Here is a 21053-nt window from a genome sequence, read left to right on the forward strand (position 1 = left end):
TTTTTTTTTTTTTTTTTTTTTTTTTTTTTTTTTTTTTTTTTTTTTTTATATTTTTTATATTTTAATAAGATGGGGAGGGATTTGATATTGATTACTCAAAAATTACTTTTTCCGAGGCCCCCGCCACGTCCCGCCACGAAACATGCAAGGTAGGGTGGAGCTAGGTGCCTTAGGGTCTGGCATGAACCTTGTTGAGTGTGTGACGGTGTGGTGATGCCTCTGACCCATCCCTGGGCTAGCCCTATGCTTTGATGACGCCTCCAGTTTGACGCTCGAGCATCAAGCTTATAGATCCAAACAACCAAATCACCACTTATCCGTTGTACGCTAAAACGAGCTTGAATAACAATCGACTATTCACACCCACTGCTTTTTTCAAATCCTTTCAAAATTTTCACATTACTTAAAAAATTACCCAAATATTTCTCTTTGGGTCGTTGTTGTCCATCATCTACTACTAGCAACTATGGTCACTTAGCCATAGTAGTGCGATGGTCGACTATCGAGTACCACTCCTGTGAGCCATCACTAGCCAACATCAGCTACTACTTCAAACATGGTCGATATATAGCTACCGGTGATTTAAATTTGAGTTGGCTGACGTACTTAAAGTGAAGAGTAAGTGTCACACAATCATTTCGAAACGTTTTAAATTGTGCAAATATGACAGCTCTTACAAATAGAATCGGTAAACACGTCCACAACTAAATAATTGGACATGTCCACATGTGATCGATCAGTCGAGATTGAAGAATAGATACGATCTATTAAAGAATTCTCTAATTATTAAGAGGTAAAAAAAATTAGACATGGTTACAAAACGACACAGTTTCAGCCCGCTCTGTGAAATAACAAACCAAAGAAAGAGAAAGCCCTAAGCCCTTTCTTCTTCTTCTTCCTCTTCACGCCTGCTACTCCTCCCATTCAGCAGCGTAGTGTCGCCGTCGCCGTCGCCGTGTCCGTCTTAGCGGCCTGCAGTGGTTCATTGTTGCTTCTGGTATTCTCTCAATCTCCATCTATATCGTTTGTTCCGACTTGAAAAACTAAAATTAGGACTTGTCTAACCAAAGAAATAATAATACTAGAAGGTACAGTTAGAATTTTTCAAGTTCCAGAATTCTCTATCTAGGCCTTCATCTCCTCAAATACAACGTCCATTCAATTCAAATCAATATGAATTGAACAGAAACAGAACAATCCTCGTTTCCCAATCTTAGTTAGAGAATATTAGCGGGAAGAAGTATTCTGCTTGATGCTGTGCAAGTGCAACGCCGAGCAAAATCTACGGATATCATTGAAGAGACGAAAGGCTTTTCCTTGAGTATTACATTTTTTTTCTTTCGTTCTTTCAAATTTTGATTGGTTTTAGGAATTGGGTGAGAGAGCGACGAAGAAGAGTATTGCTAATGGCACAAGTTGTCAGTAGTGAAGCTGGTGATTCTTGTTTGTCTGTGTGAACTTGACAATCTCTCTCTCTCAGTCACAACTTACGTTTTTATAAGGAAGATGTCTACTTTGTTCGGATCGATTTGTTGCATTCTTTGTTAGTTGGTGGAGGGAGACCTTTGACCACATTATTTGGAGTGGCAAATTTGCTCGGACAGTTTGGAATTCCTTTTTTGAGGTGTTCAGCTTGTAGTTTGCTAGACACAGAGGGCTCCAAGAGATGATCGATTCGTCATCTGCCCTCTCAAAAGATTGGGAAGTTCTTGTAGCAGGCGAGGGGTTTGCGCTGTTTCGTGGGGTTTGTGGGGTGAGAGGAGGTCTCCTAGTTATATGTAGTCCCTTGCTAGATTCTATGATTCTCTTTGGGCGTTGATGACATGGTTGTTTGTATATTATTCTTGAGGCCTCATTGTATTTGATTGGAACTCCTTTCTTTACTGGGGTTCCTTGTGAATGCTTGTGTATTCTTTCATTTTTTTCTCAATGAAGTTCTCTTCTTCATAAAAAAAAATTTGCACTTTTCATATTCATTTTGGGAGTCATTCTCTCTGTATGCTACCTATTTGGATGTTATTTTTGGATGTTATTGACGACCTCACTTGTGAATTCTAGGTGGGAATAAAATGAACGAGACAATGATACAATTTCAACAGAGCTTAATTGAGCTAGAAGCTGAAGCAGAGCGTCTCCTTATAGCACGCAACGAGGTAAGTGTAAAAACATTGGAAAATTAGCAACTTAGCTTATGAGATGACTTGTATTTCCTCCTCCTATATACATTCTTTGTGACGCTCATTGAAATTGAAGTGTCACAACTTGTCTATCGTTGAAATGAAATTGTTCTATAACTTTGAGAAGCAAAAAGGTGAAGTGACTACTGTTGTTTGGGATTATAATGTCAGTTGGTTGAAAATGATAGAGTGAGAAATGGGAATAGAGAAGCGTTGACTGCTTTGAGGAGGCGAGCACGGACAACAAAATCCAGTGTCCCATCACCTTTTGAGTCAATTATGAAGGACATGGGAGGTTCTGAAACAAGGCCATTGGTGAAGGAGATTTGCACTACCTGCGGGAACCATGACTCTAATGAGCGCACCTGGATGATGTTCCCAGGAACCGATGTGTTCGCCAGGGTTCCATTTCATGCAGCTCATTCAATCTTGGAGACAGGTTATTACTGGGACATTTTATTTCATGCAGTTAATGTTATGTATTTAATGGTGCATGGCTCTCTTTAGGAAATAATCCATTAGACTAAATTAAAATGTTTGCAATTCCATGTTCATTCTGCTCCCTGTAATGGCTATAATTAAATCCTCAGAGTTTCACGTTGAATAATCCCAAAGGTTTCTCTTAAGTTGGATGGAACATCAGGGGGACCGGGGTGGTGTGTGTGTTAGACGAACACGACTCTCCGCAATGGTATGATATTGTCCACCTTTGAGCATAACTCTCATGGCTTTGCTTTGGGCTTCCCCAAAAGACCTTATACCAATGGAGAGAGTATTTCTTGATTATAAACCCATGATCATTCCCTAAATTAGCCGATGTGGGACTTTCATCATCCAACACCTCCCCTTGAACAAAGTACGCCTCCCCTTAATCGAGTCTCGACTCTTTTGGAGTCTTGGTCCTTTTTTACTATGTCTTCGAGGAGGCTTGACTCCTTTTCTTTTGGAGTCCTTTGTTCGACATTTGAGGATTTACCAATCTACTGGCACGACTAAGCTTAAAGCATGACTATGTTAGGAATCACGGATCTCCACAATGGTATGAGATTGTGCATTTTGAGCATAGCTCTCATGGCTTTGCTTTGGGCTTCCCCAAAAGGCCTCATACCAATGGAGAGAGTATTTCTTGATTATAAACCCATGATCATTCCTTAAATTAGCCGATGTGAGACTTTCATCATCCTACAGTTCGTAGTCAGTCTATAATTTGCCACTGGGAACATTCACTCACTTGTACTTTGTAGAGCTTTCACTTTATTTTGACAGACACATTATTGTTTTCACATGGCAGATCAGTCGAAACTTGATTTTGAGGCAAAGAAATTGCAAAGTTTTGTAAAAGAGCAGTCCCTTCTGATCTCAGAAAAAGGGGTCCTCGCTGACAAGATCAGTCCCGGGGTGCTCAAGGCTTTAGTGACATTGACAGACAAACCCAAATGATTTTGCGTATCTATTTTGCCATTCATACTCCAATATGAATAAGGAGATGGATATTGCGCTCATCCGGGATCCTTGTTGATGTGGCTTGGATGGAGGGCTGATTCTCATGGAAGCGTTGAAAACATCCCAAGTACATCATCTTTCACTTGTTACTGTTTTGATTATTCATTACTTGTGCATGTTGGGTAGCATTATCATAGATCATATCTTCGAGATTGATGGGATTCTGGACTTATCTGATTGGCGTATATTAACATGTACTCTCTAAATTATTCTGCGTACCGTATCTGCATTACAATTTTAGCTTCATTCGGTTGAGGATTATTGAAAAGAAATAATTAAGAGGAAGATCATGGGTTTATAACTAAGGAATATATCTCCATTGATATTGATGGGAAGCCTTTTGGAGAAACCCAAAGTAAAGCCGTGAGAGATTATGCTTAAAATGGACAATATCATACCATTGTGAAAGTTCGTGATTCCTAACCCCTCATCCTATTGGAACAAGACATTTGTCTTTATTTACACGGGTTATAACGATGTTGCTTCTTAAACAGAATTTGTTTCCTAGAGTTGTAAAAACAATGCTGTGAAAAATGCTCTCTTGATCATGATTTGTGATATTGTTTCAAACATCGCCCAAATGTTTTAACTCTTATTTCAGTGCTAAAATGTAGAATTGTGCTTTCTGGATATGGCTTGGCTTGTGAGTTCATCTTTAAGGAAAGTGAGTATGTAGTATAAGTGGCTAGTTTAAATGTATACGACGTATACTAGTTTAGTTTAAACAATTTTATTCTCTTAAAAAGTTGCCATATCAATTTTAAAATTTTAGAAATATTTCAAAACTATATCAAATAGAAATTCGTTAGAATCTGTTTGAATATTATTATTATTGTATACTTGATTTTATGGGTATTTTTGTAAAAAATATATGTTATCTATTGTATTATGTTTAAATTATATTTTAGGCCAAATTATCTATGGTCGTTAAAAAAACCCTAAATGGTCTTTAAAAAATACACATTCCATTGAATTTTGAAATGTTTTATTATTACCTTACAAAATTTTTAAAAAGGTTAAAAGATACACATAAGATTTTGAAGGTAACATTAACACCTTTAAAAGTGCTTACCATCAATATATAGACAAAAACCGTTTACCAGAACCTTATAAATTATCAAATTATCTACAGACGTTTTAGTGACAGTAATGGTAAAAGTATTTTTTATTTTTTTTAAAAAAAATTAAAGATTGGAGTACTAAAGAAAGTTTTAAAAAATGAAAGGTATTTTTGAAAAACTTTTTTTTAGGTAAAAAGAGAAGAAGGAGNTTTTTTTTTTTTTTTTTTTCTTATTAAATTTAGAGGTATTATTGAAAATTTTAAAATTTTAGAAATATTTGTTTATACAAAATGATATTTTTATTAAATTAACCAATATTATAAACTTGTTTGGAATTTGGATAACAAGTTGAGAGTGATAATAATTATCTGTTGTTTCATACTAGAGTCGTAATTAACCAAATAATTAGTTAATCAATTAATATTATTATTATTTTTATAATAAAAGGATTCAAAAGTTTATAGTTTTAAACAACATTGGAGTCGTGATCCTGAAAGGAATTCCATAACTCGCCACATTCTTCATCTTCTTCCTTCGATTTCCCACTCACAGACAGCACCCCAAACGCCGTCCTCGGCGCCTGCATCAGGTCCAGCGTAACGTGCGCACCGCCATTTCCATCATCATGCATCTTCTCCCAACTCTGTTCCAATCCAACGCCTCCGCCGCCGAAATCATCCGCCGTCCTCGTGTGGTTTGAGTGCCAATCTCTCTCCAGAATCAGCTGCCGAGCCAGAATGGCCGCGCGATTCTCCGCTATCAGTTCTCGGAGCGCTGCGCTCGACCTCAGCGATAGCTCCGATGAGGTCGCCCACGATTCGTTCTTCGATGACAGAAGAGAGAGAGCACGTCCCGTCGGCGATGGTATGTATGCAATCTTACCTGTCCTCGACTTGTTTTCTGCAATTTCCCCCAATTTTTAGGGCAAAATTGATTCAATTTCTGTTATAGTCGATTGAATAACAAACTGTCGTCATTCTGAATTTTACTTCAAATAGAGAACCCTAGCTTCGAAATAATTAATAACAACAAGGAAACTAAAAATCATTTTAATCACAGCTTTTAATTGAAGTTCATAAAATCAATTCTGGAAATATTAAGAGCAGTCCTTTTCTGATTTTCAGAGTTTGATGTTGAACAAGGAAACTAAAAAATCGGCTTTCTACTTAAAGTTGGGGATAAGAACAAAAGATAATAATTACGAATTGGGGATAAGAACTGTTCTGTAAAGCAATGGTTTAAGTAAGTTGAATTGCTATATTCAATAACTGTTCATGAGCATGCTTTATTGTAGAAAAAAACAAAAAGTTCAAATTCCATACTCTTTTTTCTGTCTGTTTTTGTACTTCCATCAGTAACTGATCAAAACAATGATTCAGAACACATTTTTGATTGTTGATTGATATGAATTGATATGAACTGAAATGAAAAATTAGGGAATTGGATACCTCCGGACCAGTTCCTTGCTGCTACAGATTCCTGAGAACTCTTTCTTCGTCTCTCATTGTGCCCTGCTAATCTCCTCCTACAGCTCCTCTTTGAATCATCAAACTCAGAAATCACATGAAACCTGAAACCCAATTGTTGTTGTTGTTCTTGTTATTGTTATTAATTGTGTTAAAATGAAATTAATGTCGAAATTATTCTTTGAAATTTCGCAGCACCTGCTACACTGCTGGCAGAACCTCTGTTCTAAGCCAACAACCACAACTTTGGGAGCCTTGGAGTGCATCTCGCAGACCCTATGCCTACGGTGGTAGTCCTTAGCATTCACCAGCGCCACATGACACCCTTCCACTTGACACCGAGGAACGCTAGTCGGAACTGTACTGTACAACGGCTTCCCTCTCTTCCCCACGACGGACGCCGCAGTGGCGTCCTCAAAGTAGTGTCTCTTGCCGAGCTTCAAGCACATGAGATGTGGGTCCCGGTGGAAATGGCCGCCCTGATGGTGATCTCCGGGGAAGAGACACTGGTGGTGTTGGTGAGCGTCGCCGTGGGTGGAGTTGGCAGTGGCCCAATCCAAGTGGAAGCGAGAGGAATTGAGGTGCTCCCAAACGGTAGTGGGGTTGGCAGTTTGGTCTCTTCCGGCATTGGACTGTCCAATCAAATTGCCACAAATCTCCATCTCAAGAACTGCAAGAAGTGCAGCAAAAGAAGGGAAGGAAGAAGAGAGGTTAGAAATGGTGGGCGAAGAAATAGGCATAAGGGGTTGGGGGAATTTATACCAAAACAAGTAAAGAAGAGGTTGGTGTCGGAAAAAACCGAGACAGAGACAGACGGAAACAGAGGGCTAAAAATACTTGGAATTAAAATTTTAATTTAATTATTAAAAAGGATTAAATAAAATTGTGATTGTGAAGAACGGATAGAGAAGAGGGTGGGCCATACACGTGTAGAAGGTGGGGTCCATATCAAGATCTCCTACACACAGCAGAGATTGTGATTGTGACCACTCCTACTATATATGTATTTATGAGATTATTTTTTAAAATATTGTATTTTTATTTTTATTGACTTAAAAAAAATTGTTAAGAGTATTTTTTAGTCTGTTTTGAAGTTTTTTTAATTAAAGGTGTTTAAGGTGTTTTTGAAATATGATTTAGTATTTAATTTAAAAAGGATGGGGTAGAATTGAATTAGGTTAGTTAGAATTGGAATCGAAAGTATGATCTTCATTAATGTTTACAACATTTAAATAGGAAAATATATATCTAACCAATCTTATAAATAAAATAAAATATACTGTTAATCAAATTTTAAGATAAAATATACTACTAACAACTCCAAAAAATAAAGAGAAAATATGAGTACGATATCTAAGATATACTTCATAACTAATTATTAAAATATATTATCCAAATATCATATCTTAATAGTTCTCATTCATATATTGACTATAATAAATTTTTTACACTTTTTTTTTATAAAGGTAAATGGTGTAAAGGTTACTTTTAGAAATTTGTGGGTATTTTTTAAACATAATAGTAAGATAAATGTATTTTTTGATTTGTGTAAAAAAATAATTAAGGGTATCAATGTAACTTTTTAAAGTTTAAGTTTAGTTTTGAATTTTAGAGTATTTAAGGATATTTTTTAAAGAATTACTTAGGTAGAGTATTTTTTTTTTTAATTGAAATTTTTAAAAATTTAAGGATATTTTTTAAATAAATGATATGTTAAACAGTATTTTTATTAATTTACAAAACACAAATATATAAGTAAAAAAACTATAATTTAATTTAGGAGTAAAGAAGAAAGGGAAAGGGAGAGATCTTTGGGGCCCAAAGAAGAGACATGGTCAGATAGGATTCTGCCACGTGTACGGCGGAAAACACATGGAAAGACAAGTATATCTTGGGAGTACATGTCCAAAGATCTCTCCCATCTGATTTTGGATAACCAAATGTGAAAGTTTGTTGCTGTAAAGGAGAGAATCGTAATTTTGCATTTGGGATTGCAAGTCAAGTGGGTGTTTGACACGTGTACATCATCTCTAAAATTATTATAATTACTATTATTTTATAATTTTACCCAAAAAGAATATAAAACTGCAAATGTACTCAGATTATACTGTTTCTTTTAATGAAACAAATGAGAGATATTTATATAAATCTTTAAAAATAAAAAATAAAAAATTAAATTAAATTAAATTAAAAACAAAAAAAAGGAAAATGAAGATGTTCCATCAAGCTGAGTCAACATGGGGCCCTTTGCTTCTCTCTCTCTCTCTCTCTCCTCTCAATTATTTGCTTCTCTCTCCTCTCTTTACCTTCCAATTCCAACCAACATTTCACTTCACTTCCCTTGCAATCCAAGGACAACTTTAACCCAACCATTCAAACTAATCCATTTCATGTTCATTCAAAAATTATTCTTTGACAACCAATAGGATTTGTTTATCGATAGAACACATAAGATATTTGATGTCTATTCGAATCTCTTTAACGGTTGGGTTGGGGGACCCGATTTTATAGAAATCAAAAGCGTCACAAATTGTGGAAACTTTTATATTGCTAATGGGCTTGTTAAGCTTCTCGATCACACTTGGATGAGGTATATTAGTGTTTTAAAACTCTTATTTCCATGACCCTCTAGACTAACTTCTTAGGGATAATCTAGTTTTTTGGAGTACTGGATTTTAGACTACTGATCGTCGTTCACGATCTTGGGTACTTAATCTACTAAAAATGTTTTGATTTAGTTCAATGTGAAACCATCTTAGATCTAGCACTCTACTTTGGTTCATGGTTGCTTTAATTAAGGATATATTACAATTTCATAGCACGAAGAAGTTATTCTTTAAGTATACAAGCAAGCTCAACCGAAGGTAATGTCCTTACCTCACCTGGAGCTTAGAGCACATTCTAAAAAAGATACATGCAAGCTTAACGGGTGACAACATCCATCAATCACTAGGAGCACATATTACAACATCTCATCCTCTTGTCTAGCACTGTGAAAAACGTTTAAAACAACATGCATCCAAATATACGTACATACCTGTGTATATGTGTGTATATATATATACTAAAGGCGTACCTTGTTTTCTCATCCAACATACCCTTTTAAAGTCTAATTTATGCCTAACCTAACCACCTTACCATGTGTGTCTTTCTTGAGTTTGCTTTTCTGCTTTTTAAATGCTCCAAATTCTGAAAGATTTCTCTCGGTGGATCACATACTTCACGTGCCTCACGTTGCTGGGAGAGTTCCACACATGTACTTGAACATTGGCCCGAGGTGTTTTCTTTACCCCTTCTTACTTGAAAAGGCAAGGGATTCATCAAGACGTTTTTATGATCTTCTATGGGCCGTTTACTCTAGAAATGTAGAACTACAAGAAGCAGAGTGAACTCCAACACATTTCTCAAATGATTTTCCTATTTCGAGACATTTTAACTTTGTCTTAAAAGCACGTAACTTTATAAATTGTTAATGCTATATGAGAAAATGCATGTAATTTTACGAGTACTCCTCAAAGAAAGTCTGAATGCCTATTGGACATGTGTGCCTTTCTTGAGCTTGCTTTTTCGCTTGCTAAGTGCTCCAAATTTTTAGGATCACACGCTTCATGCACCTCACGTGCACTGGGAGGGTGCCACACATAGGCAGGGCAGACAATTGAAGTCCGTTCTCGCCTTTAATCCCTGACCAACACGTTTCTCAAAGAAAGTTTGAATGACTGCTTACATGCCTTTCTTGAGCTTGTTTTTCGGTTTGCTAAGTGCTTCAAATTCTCAAAGATTATGGTAGAATCACGTGTGCTAGGAGGGTGCCACACGTGGGTAGGGCGGGCAATCACAGTCAATTCTCACCTTCGAACCCCACCCAACATGTTTCTCAAATAATTTTCCATGTTTCGAGGCATTTTAAGTTTGTCTCAAACGTATGTAAGTTTATAAACTAATTACTACTTGTTTACAAAATGGGTAGTTTTAACGTTGTATCAACAACTAATGATTGCACCATTAAAAGCACTATTACAAATTTCATGGTTTTGGATACATAAAAAGCATAAAACTGTGAGTCGTCATGGTTGACGTAGAGAGGTGAAAAAAAAAAAGAGAACATGCAAGAGGAAGCAACCATCATAAATCCTAACTACCACCCGCCCTTTGCTTCCGACACTTCAACTTACACTAACACACACTTCCATCCTTATCATTTCTCCCTTCTTCCATTCATAAAATATTATTTTATTCCACACGTCTCCGTATTTAGAGTATAATCACTCTCGAAATATTTTAAAAATTNTAATGAAACAAATGAGAGATATTTATATAAATCTTTAAAAATAAAAAATAAAAAATTAAATTAAATTAAATTAAAAACAAAAAAAAGGAAAATGAAGATGTTCCATCAAGCTGAGTCAACATGGGGCCCTTTGCTTCTCTCTCTCTCTCTCTCTCCTCTCAATTATTTGCTTCTCTCTCCTCTCTTTACCTTCCAATTCCAACCAACATTTCACTTCACTTCCCTTGCAATCCAAGGACAACTTTAACCCAACCATTCAAACTAATCCATTTCATGTTCATTCAAAAATTATTCTTTGACAACCAATAGGATTTGTTTATCGATAGAACACATAAGATATTTGATGTCTATTCGAATCTCTTTAACGGTTGGGTTGGGGGACCCGATTTTATAGAAATCAAAAGCGTCACAAATTGTGGAAACTTTTATATTGCTAATGGGCTTGTTAAGCTTCTCGATCACACTTGGATGAGGTATATTAGTGTTTTAAAACTCTTATTTCCATGACCCTCTAGACTAACTTCTTAGGGATAATCTAGTTTTTTGGAGTACTGGATTTTAGACTACTGATCGTCGTTCACGATCTTGGGTACTTAATCTACTAAAAATGTTTTGATTTAGTTCAATGTGAAACCATCTTAGATCTAGCACTCTACTTTGGTTCATGGTTGCTTTAATTAAGGATATATTACAATTTCATAGCACGAAGAAGTTATTCTTTAAGTATACAAGCAAGCTCAACCGAAGGTAATGTCCTTACCTCACCTGGAGCTTAGAGCACATTCTAAAAAAGATACATGCAAGCTTAACGGGTGACAACATCCATCAATCACTAGGAGCACATATTACAACATCTCATCCTCTTGTCTAGCACTGTGAAAAACGTTTAAAACAACATGCATCCAAATATACGTACATACCTGTGTATATGTGTGTATATATATATACTAAAGGCGTACCTTGTTTTCTCATCCAACATACCCTTTTAAAGTCTAATTTATGCCTAACCTAACCACCTTACCATGTGTGTCTTTCTTGAGTTTGCTTTTCTGCTTTTTAAATGCTCCAAATTCTGAAAGATTTCTCTCGGTGGATCACATACTTCACGTGCCTCACGTTGCTGGGAGAGTTCCACACATGTACTTGAACATTGGCCCGAGGTGTTTTCTTTACCCCTTCTTACTTGAAAAGGCAAGGGATTCATCAAGACGTTTTTATGATCTTCTATGGGCCGTTTACTCTAGAAATGTAGAACTACAAGAAGCAGAGTGAACTCCAACACATTTCTCAAATGATTTTCCTATTTCGAGACATTTTAACTTTGTCTTAAAAGCACGTAACTTTATAAATTGTTAATGCTATATGAGAAAATGCATGTAATTTTACGAGTACTCCTCAAAGAAAGTCTGAATGCCTATTGGACATGTGTGCCTTTCTTGAGCTTGCTTTTTCGCTTGCTAAGTGCTCCAAATTTTTAGGATCACACGCTTCATGCACCTCACGTGCACTGGGAGGGTGCCACACATAGGCAGGGCAGACAATTGAAGTCCGTTCTCGCCTTTAATCCCTGACCAACACGTTTCTCAAAGAAAGTTTGAATGACTGCTTACATGCCTTTCTTGAGCTTGTTTTTCGGTTTGCTAAGTGCTTCAAATTCTCAAAGATTATGGTAGAATCACGTGTGCTAGGAGGGTGCCACACGTGGGTAGGGCGGGCAATCACAGTCAATTCTCACCTTCGAACCCCACCCAACATGTTTCTCAAATAATTTTCCATGTTTCGAGGCATTTTAAGTTTGTCTCAAACGTATGTAAGTTTATAAACTAATTACTACTTGTTTACAAAATGGGTAGTTTTAACGTTGTATCAACAACTAATGATTGCACCATTAAAAGCACTATTACAAATTTCATGGTTTTGGATACATAAAAAGCATAAAACTGTGAGTCGTCATGGTTGACGTAGAGAGGTGAAAAAAAAAAAGAGAACATGCAAGAGGAAGCAACCATCATAAATCCTAACTACCACCCGCCCTTTGCTTCCGACACTTCAACTTACACTAACACACACTTCCATCCTTATCATTTCTCCCTTCTTCCATTCATAAAATATTATTTTATTCCACACGTCTCCGTATTTAGAGTATAATCACTCTCGAAATATTTTAAAAATTGACGTCTAATCTTATTACCTCTCGTTGGTAAAAAAAAAAAAACCGACATTTTTACATTTCTTAAACCATAAATCTTCAAATTTTTAAAGAATAAATATGCATTTTTCTAATTATAAATAAAATAATTAAAAAAAAAAACCATTTCCTTATTTAAAAATTTATAAAATACAATGGAAAAAGAAAAAGTGAGAGAAGTTTGTTCCACCAAACTATAAAAATTCGTCAAAATTATTATTTATTTATTTATTTATTTATTATTATATATATATATATAAACACTAAGCTTCCATTTCTTAAGGTGTTTGTATATGCCATGTTTCTGCCATTAATTCCTCCTTCTCGCTACCTTCTCTTGGCTCTGTTCTTCCTCTGCTTGCCACCCATTATTCCTTCCTCCGCCGTGACTTTCCGGCCAAATTCCACTGCACGGCGGTGGCGCGTGTCCGACACGTTGCATGGTCCTCATGCAACGGCGCGTTACGTATATTTTCCCGGGAAGCCACGGTGGACGCGGCGAATGCCGATGGTGCTGACGTACGCATTCTTGAAGGAAAATTGGGTCAGCAATTTGAGTTTAAAAGACGTGAAATTCGTATTTCGTACGGCGTTTTCTAAATGGGCCCACGTGATTCCGGTGAGGTTCGAGGAGACGGAGGATTATGGGTTTGCTGATATTAAAATTGGGTTTTATAGAGGCGATCACGGCGACGGGCAGCCGTTTGACGGCGTGCTTGGGGTGTTGGCGCATTCTTTTTCGCCGGAGATTGGGAGGCTCCACCTGGATGCGGCGGAGACGTGGGCGGTTGATTTCGAGGTGGAGAAGTCGGCGGTGGCGGTTGACTTGGAATCTGTAGCGACGCATGAGATTGGGCATTTGTTGGGGCTGGGTCACAGCTCGGTGAGAGAATCAGTGATGTATCCCAGCTTGAAGCCGAGGGAAAAGAAGGCGAATTTGGAAGTGGATGACGTGGAAGGTGTGCAAGCTTTGTACGGATCCAATCCCAATTTCAGGTTTGAGTCTTCGGAATTGGAGTCTGATACTTCTGCCACTCACGCACCTGTTTCCACGTGGATAATGACCTGGAATTTTCCCATTTCTTTCTTTTTCTTTTTCTTTTTCACTTCCAATTTTTTTGTTTTTCCATGACCATTAAAACAGCGTCGTTTTCTAGTGAGATTTTGATTTTTCCGTGAATCAACTGGACGGGTTCACTATACGTACTCCTAAGCTTGACTACAGACTCTCATGTTGTTGCATACTAGTGTACACAGTCGTCCGAAATATATTAGGAAAGAAACTCATAAACATGAATATTAAACATGCATGAGAGCTTGTATGCATGAAAGAAACTCACTATACGTACTCCGAGGCTTGACTACAGGCTCTCGTGTTGTTGTATGCTAGTGTACGCAGTCGTTCGAAATATATCAAGAAAGAACTCATAAACGTGAATATTAAACATGCATGAGAGCCTGTATGCATGAAAGAAACTCATTATATGAACTCCGAGGCTTGACTACAGGCTCTCGTGTTGTTGTATACTAGTGTACGCAGTCGTCCAAAATATATCATGAGATCCTGCATTTTAAATCATAGAACATGGGTTATGATACTGCATGAATTTCCTATGATATATATATAAATGCTTTTTAGAGTCGTTTCACGACCGGCTTCTTCGTCTTGTTTGTCGCTCTCGTGCCATGACCTTGTATTTACTTGTTTTAAAAATAGTGTGGGTATTGAATATACTCGATAAGGTACTTGCTTATTGGGAGTTAGATATGCAAACGTTTATATAATTAGAGCAACAAAAATTTCAGAGTCTTAATAAATAATTACTTGTACGCACGGTAGGAAACCTTTAGACTAAATTGTTTAATGACCCGAATGTACATGTAATCAACGCCAAAGAAAGTACAATGAGCACCAATTAATTAAAGCAAGATTGATGATTAATTAATTATGGTCCATAATAAATGTATAGAATTTAAAAGGTTGGAAGGTAAAAGGCATTTTACAACTTACTTTTAATCATATAATTAGTAATTAAGAAACCTTATTTATGAAATATCTAATTTATCGCTATACTAGAAAAAGGAAAATAATACAATTCCCACCTCCTAAATTATTGTATTCTTTTATATATCTTTGTGTGATTATGAAAATGACGTAATTATTTATCATACAAAAATAAATTTAAATTAAATAATCTAATCATATATAATTTTAAAATTAGTAAAAATATTCATCAACTTTATGTTTTATTAAAAAACATTCTTAAACTTTGAAAAAAAAAATACTTTACTTTTTTATATAAACTCTTATTACATTATTTCATATATATTTTTAAAATTTTAAAATATTTCAAAATTAACATTGAGATTTTGAAAAAATTTCGCAAAATCCAATTTTGTGAGGGTTATGATGAATCAAACTATTAATACAAGTTAGGAAATGTGGATGAATTTTTAGAAATATCATTAATATTTATGAACTTATTTAAAAAAAAAATTGACAGAACAATTTTTTATTTATCAACAACTTTTTTCATGAATATCTTAATTTTAAATAAAAAACTAACAACTTTTTAAACTTTTTCTTAAGAAGTAAGGATATTAATGTCAATCAATATTAATTTTGAATATTTATCACCATTTTTTCAACGTGCTATTGGCTGGTCGGCCAATATACCAATAGTATTTTTGAATTTTATAAAATAGTTTATTAATGAATTTTTATAATATAAGAACATTTTTTAATTTTTATATTTTTGAAAGTTTAGCGATTTTTTTTTAATATATATATATAGTTTAAGGATGTTTTTATTTTATTTTATTATATATATATATATATATATATAATTTAAAGGTATCATTCAAACATTAAAAAAATTTGATATTTTTTGGAAAAATATAAATTTATAAATATTTATATTTATTAAGCTTAAAATATTGGTATGAGAAATTCAAAATTTCTGGAACAATAACAACGTTTAACACATAACATCCTTGAGAAGCTTGTACCGCCGTGGAGCAACCCGAGGCGACGGCATTCCACCGGAATTTCTTTCTCTTTTATCCTGGCCGGAGCTCTTTTGGGATGCGACGCCAGACTTCCTTGCCGCAGAGCCACGGCGGCCGCATCTCCGTTCACATCTGCACCAATCGCAGACTTCAATAGCCTCCGCCAATTCGCCGTAATAGTTACTGCAATAACTGAACCAAACCCCGAAAGACACCAATTAATTCGGACAAAGAATATTTAGCAATAAAGTATAGTTCACTGTTTTTTTTATTGTTATTTTCATTTATTAGACTCGCATATAATTGTAATTTATTTGATTATATAAATAAAATAACTTTCACACCTAAAATATTTGTATGTGTAGAAGATTAAGCAAACATTTTCACACAGTAACGAAAGAATCAAAATTAAGGATTCTTACGAGTGTTGGAACCGGTGAGAGCAGAGGGTGCAGCGGAAGAGGTTGGCCGGAAAGCCGACGTCGCCGCACAAGCAACAAACGGGAGGAAGAGGATGATGTGAAGCCATGTTGATGATTGAGGGGGAGAGGGGAGAGGGGGGTTAAATAAGAGGGAGAGATAGGGGGCGGAGAGGTCTCTTTCGGAGAGGAGGCAGAGAGGCGGGAGGGGCGGAGAGGAGAGAGGGGAAGGGGCGTGTGGACCTTAATTGGGGATTTATTTTTGCCAGGCTGAACTACTTCACTTCTCAGTTGTCTTCCTTTGCCGACTTCCTTTTTATTTATTTATTTATTTATTTATATTAAGTCTGTACATAATGGGTAACGTACACGCGGAATGGCCTATTCGTGTACCTTGGAAGTCTCCTTTATTTTATTATTTTTTTTATAAATAATTATAATTTAATTAACGATGGGTCAACCATTACAATTTCTTTGAAGTCTCCTCTCAAGAGAATTTTAAACGATGTCCCGAAATTTAGGTAACACGTGATTTGAGTATTTTAGGAAATAATTAATAAGTAACCAAACTATTGGAGTCATAAAATCCAATCATGCTTGAGATATCATTGTCTTGGTTTCTACTTTCAGTCCCGACATAATTGAATGTGTAGTACTCCTCTGCACAAGATTCACACATGGACCCAGACGAACTTGTATATGTGCCCCTTAAACCTGGCCTTCTACCAACGTACACTCACATTGTCGATATGTCATGGAATGAAGGAAACACACAAAGTATTATGGTACTGCAATTTATAACATGGTATAACACTTCATGAAAAGACACCATTTCAATGACATAATGTGTCAACATTGATGGTGTTAATATAACACATGCGGAAGCAATTTGGATCTTAGGCACTTTTAGAACATCAATTATTGTAAATGACTAGCATGTTCATAAGTATTAAAACTTAATGAGTTTAAATACTAACCTTTTGTAGTTCAAACTCCTTTTGCCTCACGAACCGATTTCGAACCACCACTAGTGTCTTCTCCACTATTCTCCGGCCTTAGAACGGGATTGTGGAATCCGGTGAGTGACTAAACTTGGGAGGGATTTTGTATACGTGAAAGAGAGTGCTTGTGAGAGGTTTTTCATCAAGATGAAGAATCCCTTCCAAGTATCATGATCACTCTATTTAAAGAGTCAAGTTTGCATGTTCATGCAAACTTGAGATCACCAAATCTTGACACTTAAAATTCCACTCAAATGTTTGAGATTATGTGGCAAGCATGCATGTTTGAGTTAACCAAATTTTGACACTCAAAATTCCACTCAAACTTGTGGGGTTTATTTGGCAAACATGCAAGTTTGGTTAAACCAAATTTTGACACCTCAAAATTCCACTAACATGATTTTTCCATTAGATGAAAGTCAACATTTTGACTTTCTTCATTTTAATTAGATGAAAGTCAACATTTTGACTTTCTTCATTTTAATTCAACAATTAATTTGAATAATGAATTTCAAATTAAAGTAACATTAAATAATTAATTAAACTATTTAATTAATATTTAATATTAATTCAAATGCCAATCCCAGTCAATTCCGACACATAATTGATTAAGATATTTAAATCTTATTTAAATATCTCAGATTCTCTCTTTTCGTTTAATTCGTAAATAAAATAAAATTGCGGTTAAATATATCGTATATATGTAACGCATATTCCCTAATTTGAATTCGAACACTTCGAACTCACTCGTCACACTGTTCTATGGTTTAGTCCGATATGAGCTAGCAGAGGGACCTAATGGACCTATAGATCATGGGCTCCAACGATTCAAGATTAACCGATTAAACTCATTAACCTGGTTAACCAACATTCGTTAACTACTAGGACACTCCACTATAGCCTAGTAGTTGCACTCCCCTCACTATAGATATATTTCTGTCCATCTGATATAACCATGATTAGTAAGTCGATCCTTCACAGGTTGTTCGTAACTAGAGCTGGGTCAATTTACCGTTTTACCCCTGAAGTTACTTCTTGTTCCTTATGTCTCACTGATCCTCTAATAAACAATTGGTTTGTGGTCCAACCAGTAAACCGAATCCCTCTCAGGCCAATGAGAGGGTGGGGCCCCTTGTTCAAGACCTGGAGTCAGTGCTTAAGGGAACTACCTTTCTTCTATCCCTAAAAGTGGGTAGGAGTGAATTCCGTCTTGCACCCCACGTCCCCAGCCATTCACCCAGTCTTACCCCTGAAATGGGAGGCCTGTTGAGTCGGCGAACTAGAGCCACTCTCACCCATGCAAATCTAAGGATAATTCCGAATAAACAGGAGTTCATGGTTAGCTCAGGATTAAAACCGAGTTACCTAGGTTATCGAATGAAAAGAAAATCAGTCTCAACAGTAAACGACTTTATAAAGTGAGAGTGGTTTTCTTCATGGTCCGATCTTATGCAATACTCATTGCATAGGACGCCCCCACTCACATGTCTCCACATGCACAATTTAGTGATCGCATTGTTTATATCATATACAAAAGTGGGCCGCATCCATAGTGTCCCCAGAATAAGGTACTCAGCCTTATCCTTATACTATAGATCATTTTGACTATATACTTGAACTTGATCCACTCTTATGTCTCTACATATAGTTCAAGTAGTCATACTATAGCCAGAGTGTTCTTAGTTTATTGGATTTAGATTAATGATCGTAAAGTTCACTTTATTCAATAACAATTTTTACTGAATAAACAACAATAATAACTTTATTGAAAATAGAATATATCTTTGTTTACAAACTATGAGTTTTAGGACATAAAACCCAACAAACATGATATTTTGTAACACGACATGTCTCACAATTACACTAACATAACATATTCATACCACGATAATAACATAACAAATAGATTTTAAATAATCACAAGGCACGACACGTGCAAGAGCCACATGACATGCATCGTTCATACTTAAAGCAATTCATCCAACCAAACCAATAGTAAAGCCACTTACCAGAGTAGTTTAAGTCTGAGTCATCTTTGGAGCTAGTTTAAATATGTCCCTACAAACCTAAGTTAACCTATGTGAGTTCACAACACCGGGTTAAAACATGTTGAGTAGCCTAGTTTACCTAATACTCATAATTAAACCTCTAATTTAGTCTATAACACTTTAATTTAACTAAAATGGTGGCCGTACTTATCTCAAATGCTTTTGACAATGTCAAAATCGACTCTAGAAGAGTCATAAGTGGTAGAAAAGAGGTTCAAAGTAGTGGAATAGGTTTAAAAATGCTAAAATTGAGTCGAGTCATTGGAGTCACCAGAGCTGACTACAAGCTACAGGTTCGAGCGCATGTGACTAATCCAAGATGCGAGCCATAGTTTACAGACGGCTCGATATGGCGCTGCACGTGCAAATGACTTTGGGTTGACGTCGAGTTGGCGGGTCAAGGAGTAGGTCGATGGGTTGGTTTGGGTCAAGGTGCGGGTTGTCACCTACGAGTGCAGCTAACGAGTGAGTCCAACTCACCTTCTGGATCTGAAGTTACACTCTTGCTGCGACGTGATATTTGTTGATATACTCACAATGAGTTTGATTGGGTTGAGGCACGAGTGGTCAGTTTGAGTTACCTGTTTAAGTTGTAGTGCGCGGCGTAGAACAAATGTAGACTCAAGTTGATAGGTTGGAATAGGTTGTTCTCTAACATTGCGATGTGTGTCCTCACTGGGCGCTGACACACCTCTCCTCCCCCTTCTTGACACACGTCCTTTGCTGAGCTTAACGCACTACTTCGCTTAGTTTACGGTTCCTTTTCATAATTCGATCAATTTACGGTTCCTTTTCATTCTTTTTGGATTTTTCATAACTTTTCGTCTAAAACTTGGCTCATTCACTAAAGTTGTAGAGTTTTAATGTATTTTTAGAAATATATTTTTCTCGTAATATATAATCAAACACATAAGTATGTAACTATGTTCAAAGATAATCTAAAATATAAAACTTACAAATTTTGCACTTTCTTAACATCTGCCAGAACTACACGTTTCAGTTCGATTCAACTCGAGATTTCTTCAAGAAACTTGTCCGAAGTATCTCAAAAAATAACATACTAAAAAATAACAACCTAATTCCAAAAGAAAACTGAAATAAAAAACTTGAAATCCACATTCTTCCTCGATTATTGACAGAATTGAGTGATTCAAAAGCCTATAATGGACGTTCTCTACCTACCGAGAAATTCTTGTGAAAAAACTCGGGTGAAATTCTGACTCCAAACAACCGTTTGGGGATATCGGCTTTCTCTCTTTAAAAACCCTAAACCCTCTTTTCTTTTCCCTCTCTTTTTCTATCATTTTCTTCTTTAACCATCTCATTAAGGTCCATCCAGACTTCCAAATAGGCGAAGAAAAAATGACCAATTTACCCCTAAGATTTCTCTAACCATCTTTTTTATTCTACCTTAATTTGAAATTCAGCCTCTAACACACTTGATAAACTTTTGGAAGTTCGACTCTAAAAAGGAAGAACAGGTACTTAAATCTCTACTCCGCGGACTGAGTATTACAATATAATTTTTTAAAATAATTAAAAAAAAAAACAACCCGACAACCTATCCCAACCCAAAAATATATGTTTGAGTTGAGTTGTAAACTCTACTCGATTGCTCGAGTCACAACTCAAAATTTCCATCTAAAATATTTTTTTTCACCCCAGCCCGAATACACTCCTAAGTCACGATTGTTTTTCTTTTAAATAATTTATTCATTTTGTTTTAAATAATAATTAGAAACTTGTTAATTAATAAATGCTTAACACCAAGAAAATAATAAGAATAATAATGTTATGAAAGTTAGGGTTAAAATGAGAAAAATAATGTATGAAAATGGGTAAGATAATTTATGAGGCCACATTTGTGCGTATAGGTTCCCTGAGGAAAGC

At 35.9% G+C, this 21053-nt stretch overlaps 4 protein-coding genes across 4 annotated transcripts; 2 read left to right on the forward strand and 2 right to left on the reverse strand.

Annotated features, from left to right (window-relative positions):
• Window positions 1-957: 957 nt before the first annotated feature.
• On the forward strand, window positions 958-3926 carry LOC111799532 (the record flags this gene model as incomplete). The annotated part of the gene is given in 4 exon segments (XM_023682888.1): window positions 958-997; window positions 2059-2153; window positions 2349-2616; window positions 3469-3926. Coding segments are annotated over 3 exon segments (501 nt in total). The 3' UTR covers window positions 3618-3926.
• A 1220-nt stretch (window positions 3927-5146) lies between these two features.
• LOC111799767 (squamosa promoter-binding-like protein 7) lies at window positions 5147-7263 on the reverse strand. Its single transcript, XM_023683241.1, has 3 exons — window positions 6406-7263; window positions 6190-6311; window positions 5147-5641 (listed from the first exon to the last, which is right to left on the reverse strand). The coding sequence occupies exons 1-3, from the start codon at window positions 6945-6947 to the stop codon at window positions 5208-5210; spliced, it is 1098 nt and encodes a 365-aa protein (XP_023539009.1). The 5' UTR covers window positions 6948-7263; the 3' UTR covers window positions 5147-5207.
• Window positions 7264-12984: 5721 nt separating this feature from the next.
• Window positions 12985-14176, forward strand: LOC111800082 (metalloendoproteinase 4-MMP-like). Its single transcript, XM_023683665.1, has one exon. It carries the CDS (start codon window positions 12985-12987, stop codon window positions 13816-13818), a length of 834 nt encoding a protein of 277 aa, XP_023539433.1. The 3' UTR covers window positions 13819-14176.
• Window positions 14177-15605: 1429 nt separating this feature from the next.
• LOC111801126 lies at window positions 15606-16313 on the reverse strand. Its single transcript, XM_023685111.1, has 2 exons — window positions 16118-16313; window positions 15606-15887 (listed from the first exon to the last, which is right to left on the reverse strand). Exons 1-2 carry the CDS (start codon window positions 16222-16224, stop codon window positions 15665-15667), a joined length of 330 nt encoding a protein of 109 aa, XP_023540879.1. The 5' UTR covers window positions 16225-16313; the 3' UTR covers window positions 15606-15664.
• Between the last annotated feature and the right edge of the window lie 4740 nt (window positions 16314-21053).

The sequence above is a fragment of the Cucurbita pepo genome, chromosome LG08, assembly GCF_002806865.2.
Source record: "Cucurbita pepo subsp. pepo cultivar mu-cu-16 chromosome LG08, ASM280686v2, whole genome shotgun sequence".
Lineage (NCBI taxonomy): Eukaryota > Viridiplantae > Streptophyta > Magnoliopsida > Cucurbitales > Cucurbitaceae > Cucurbita > Cucurbita pepo.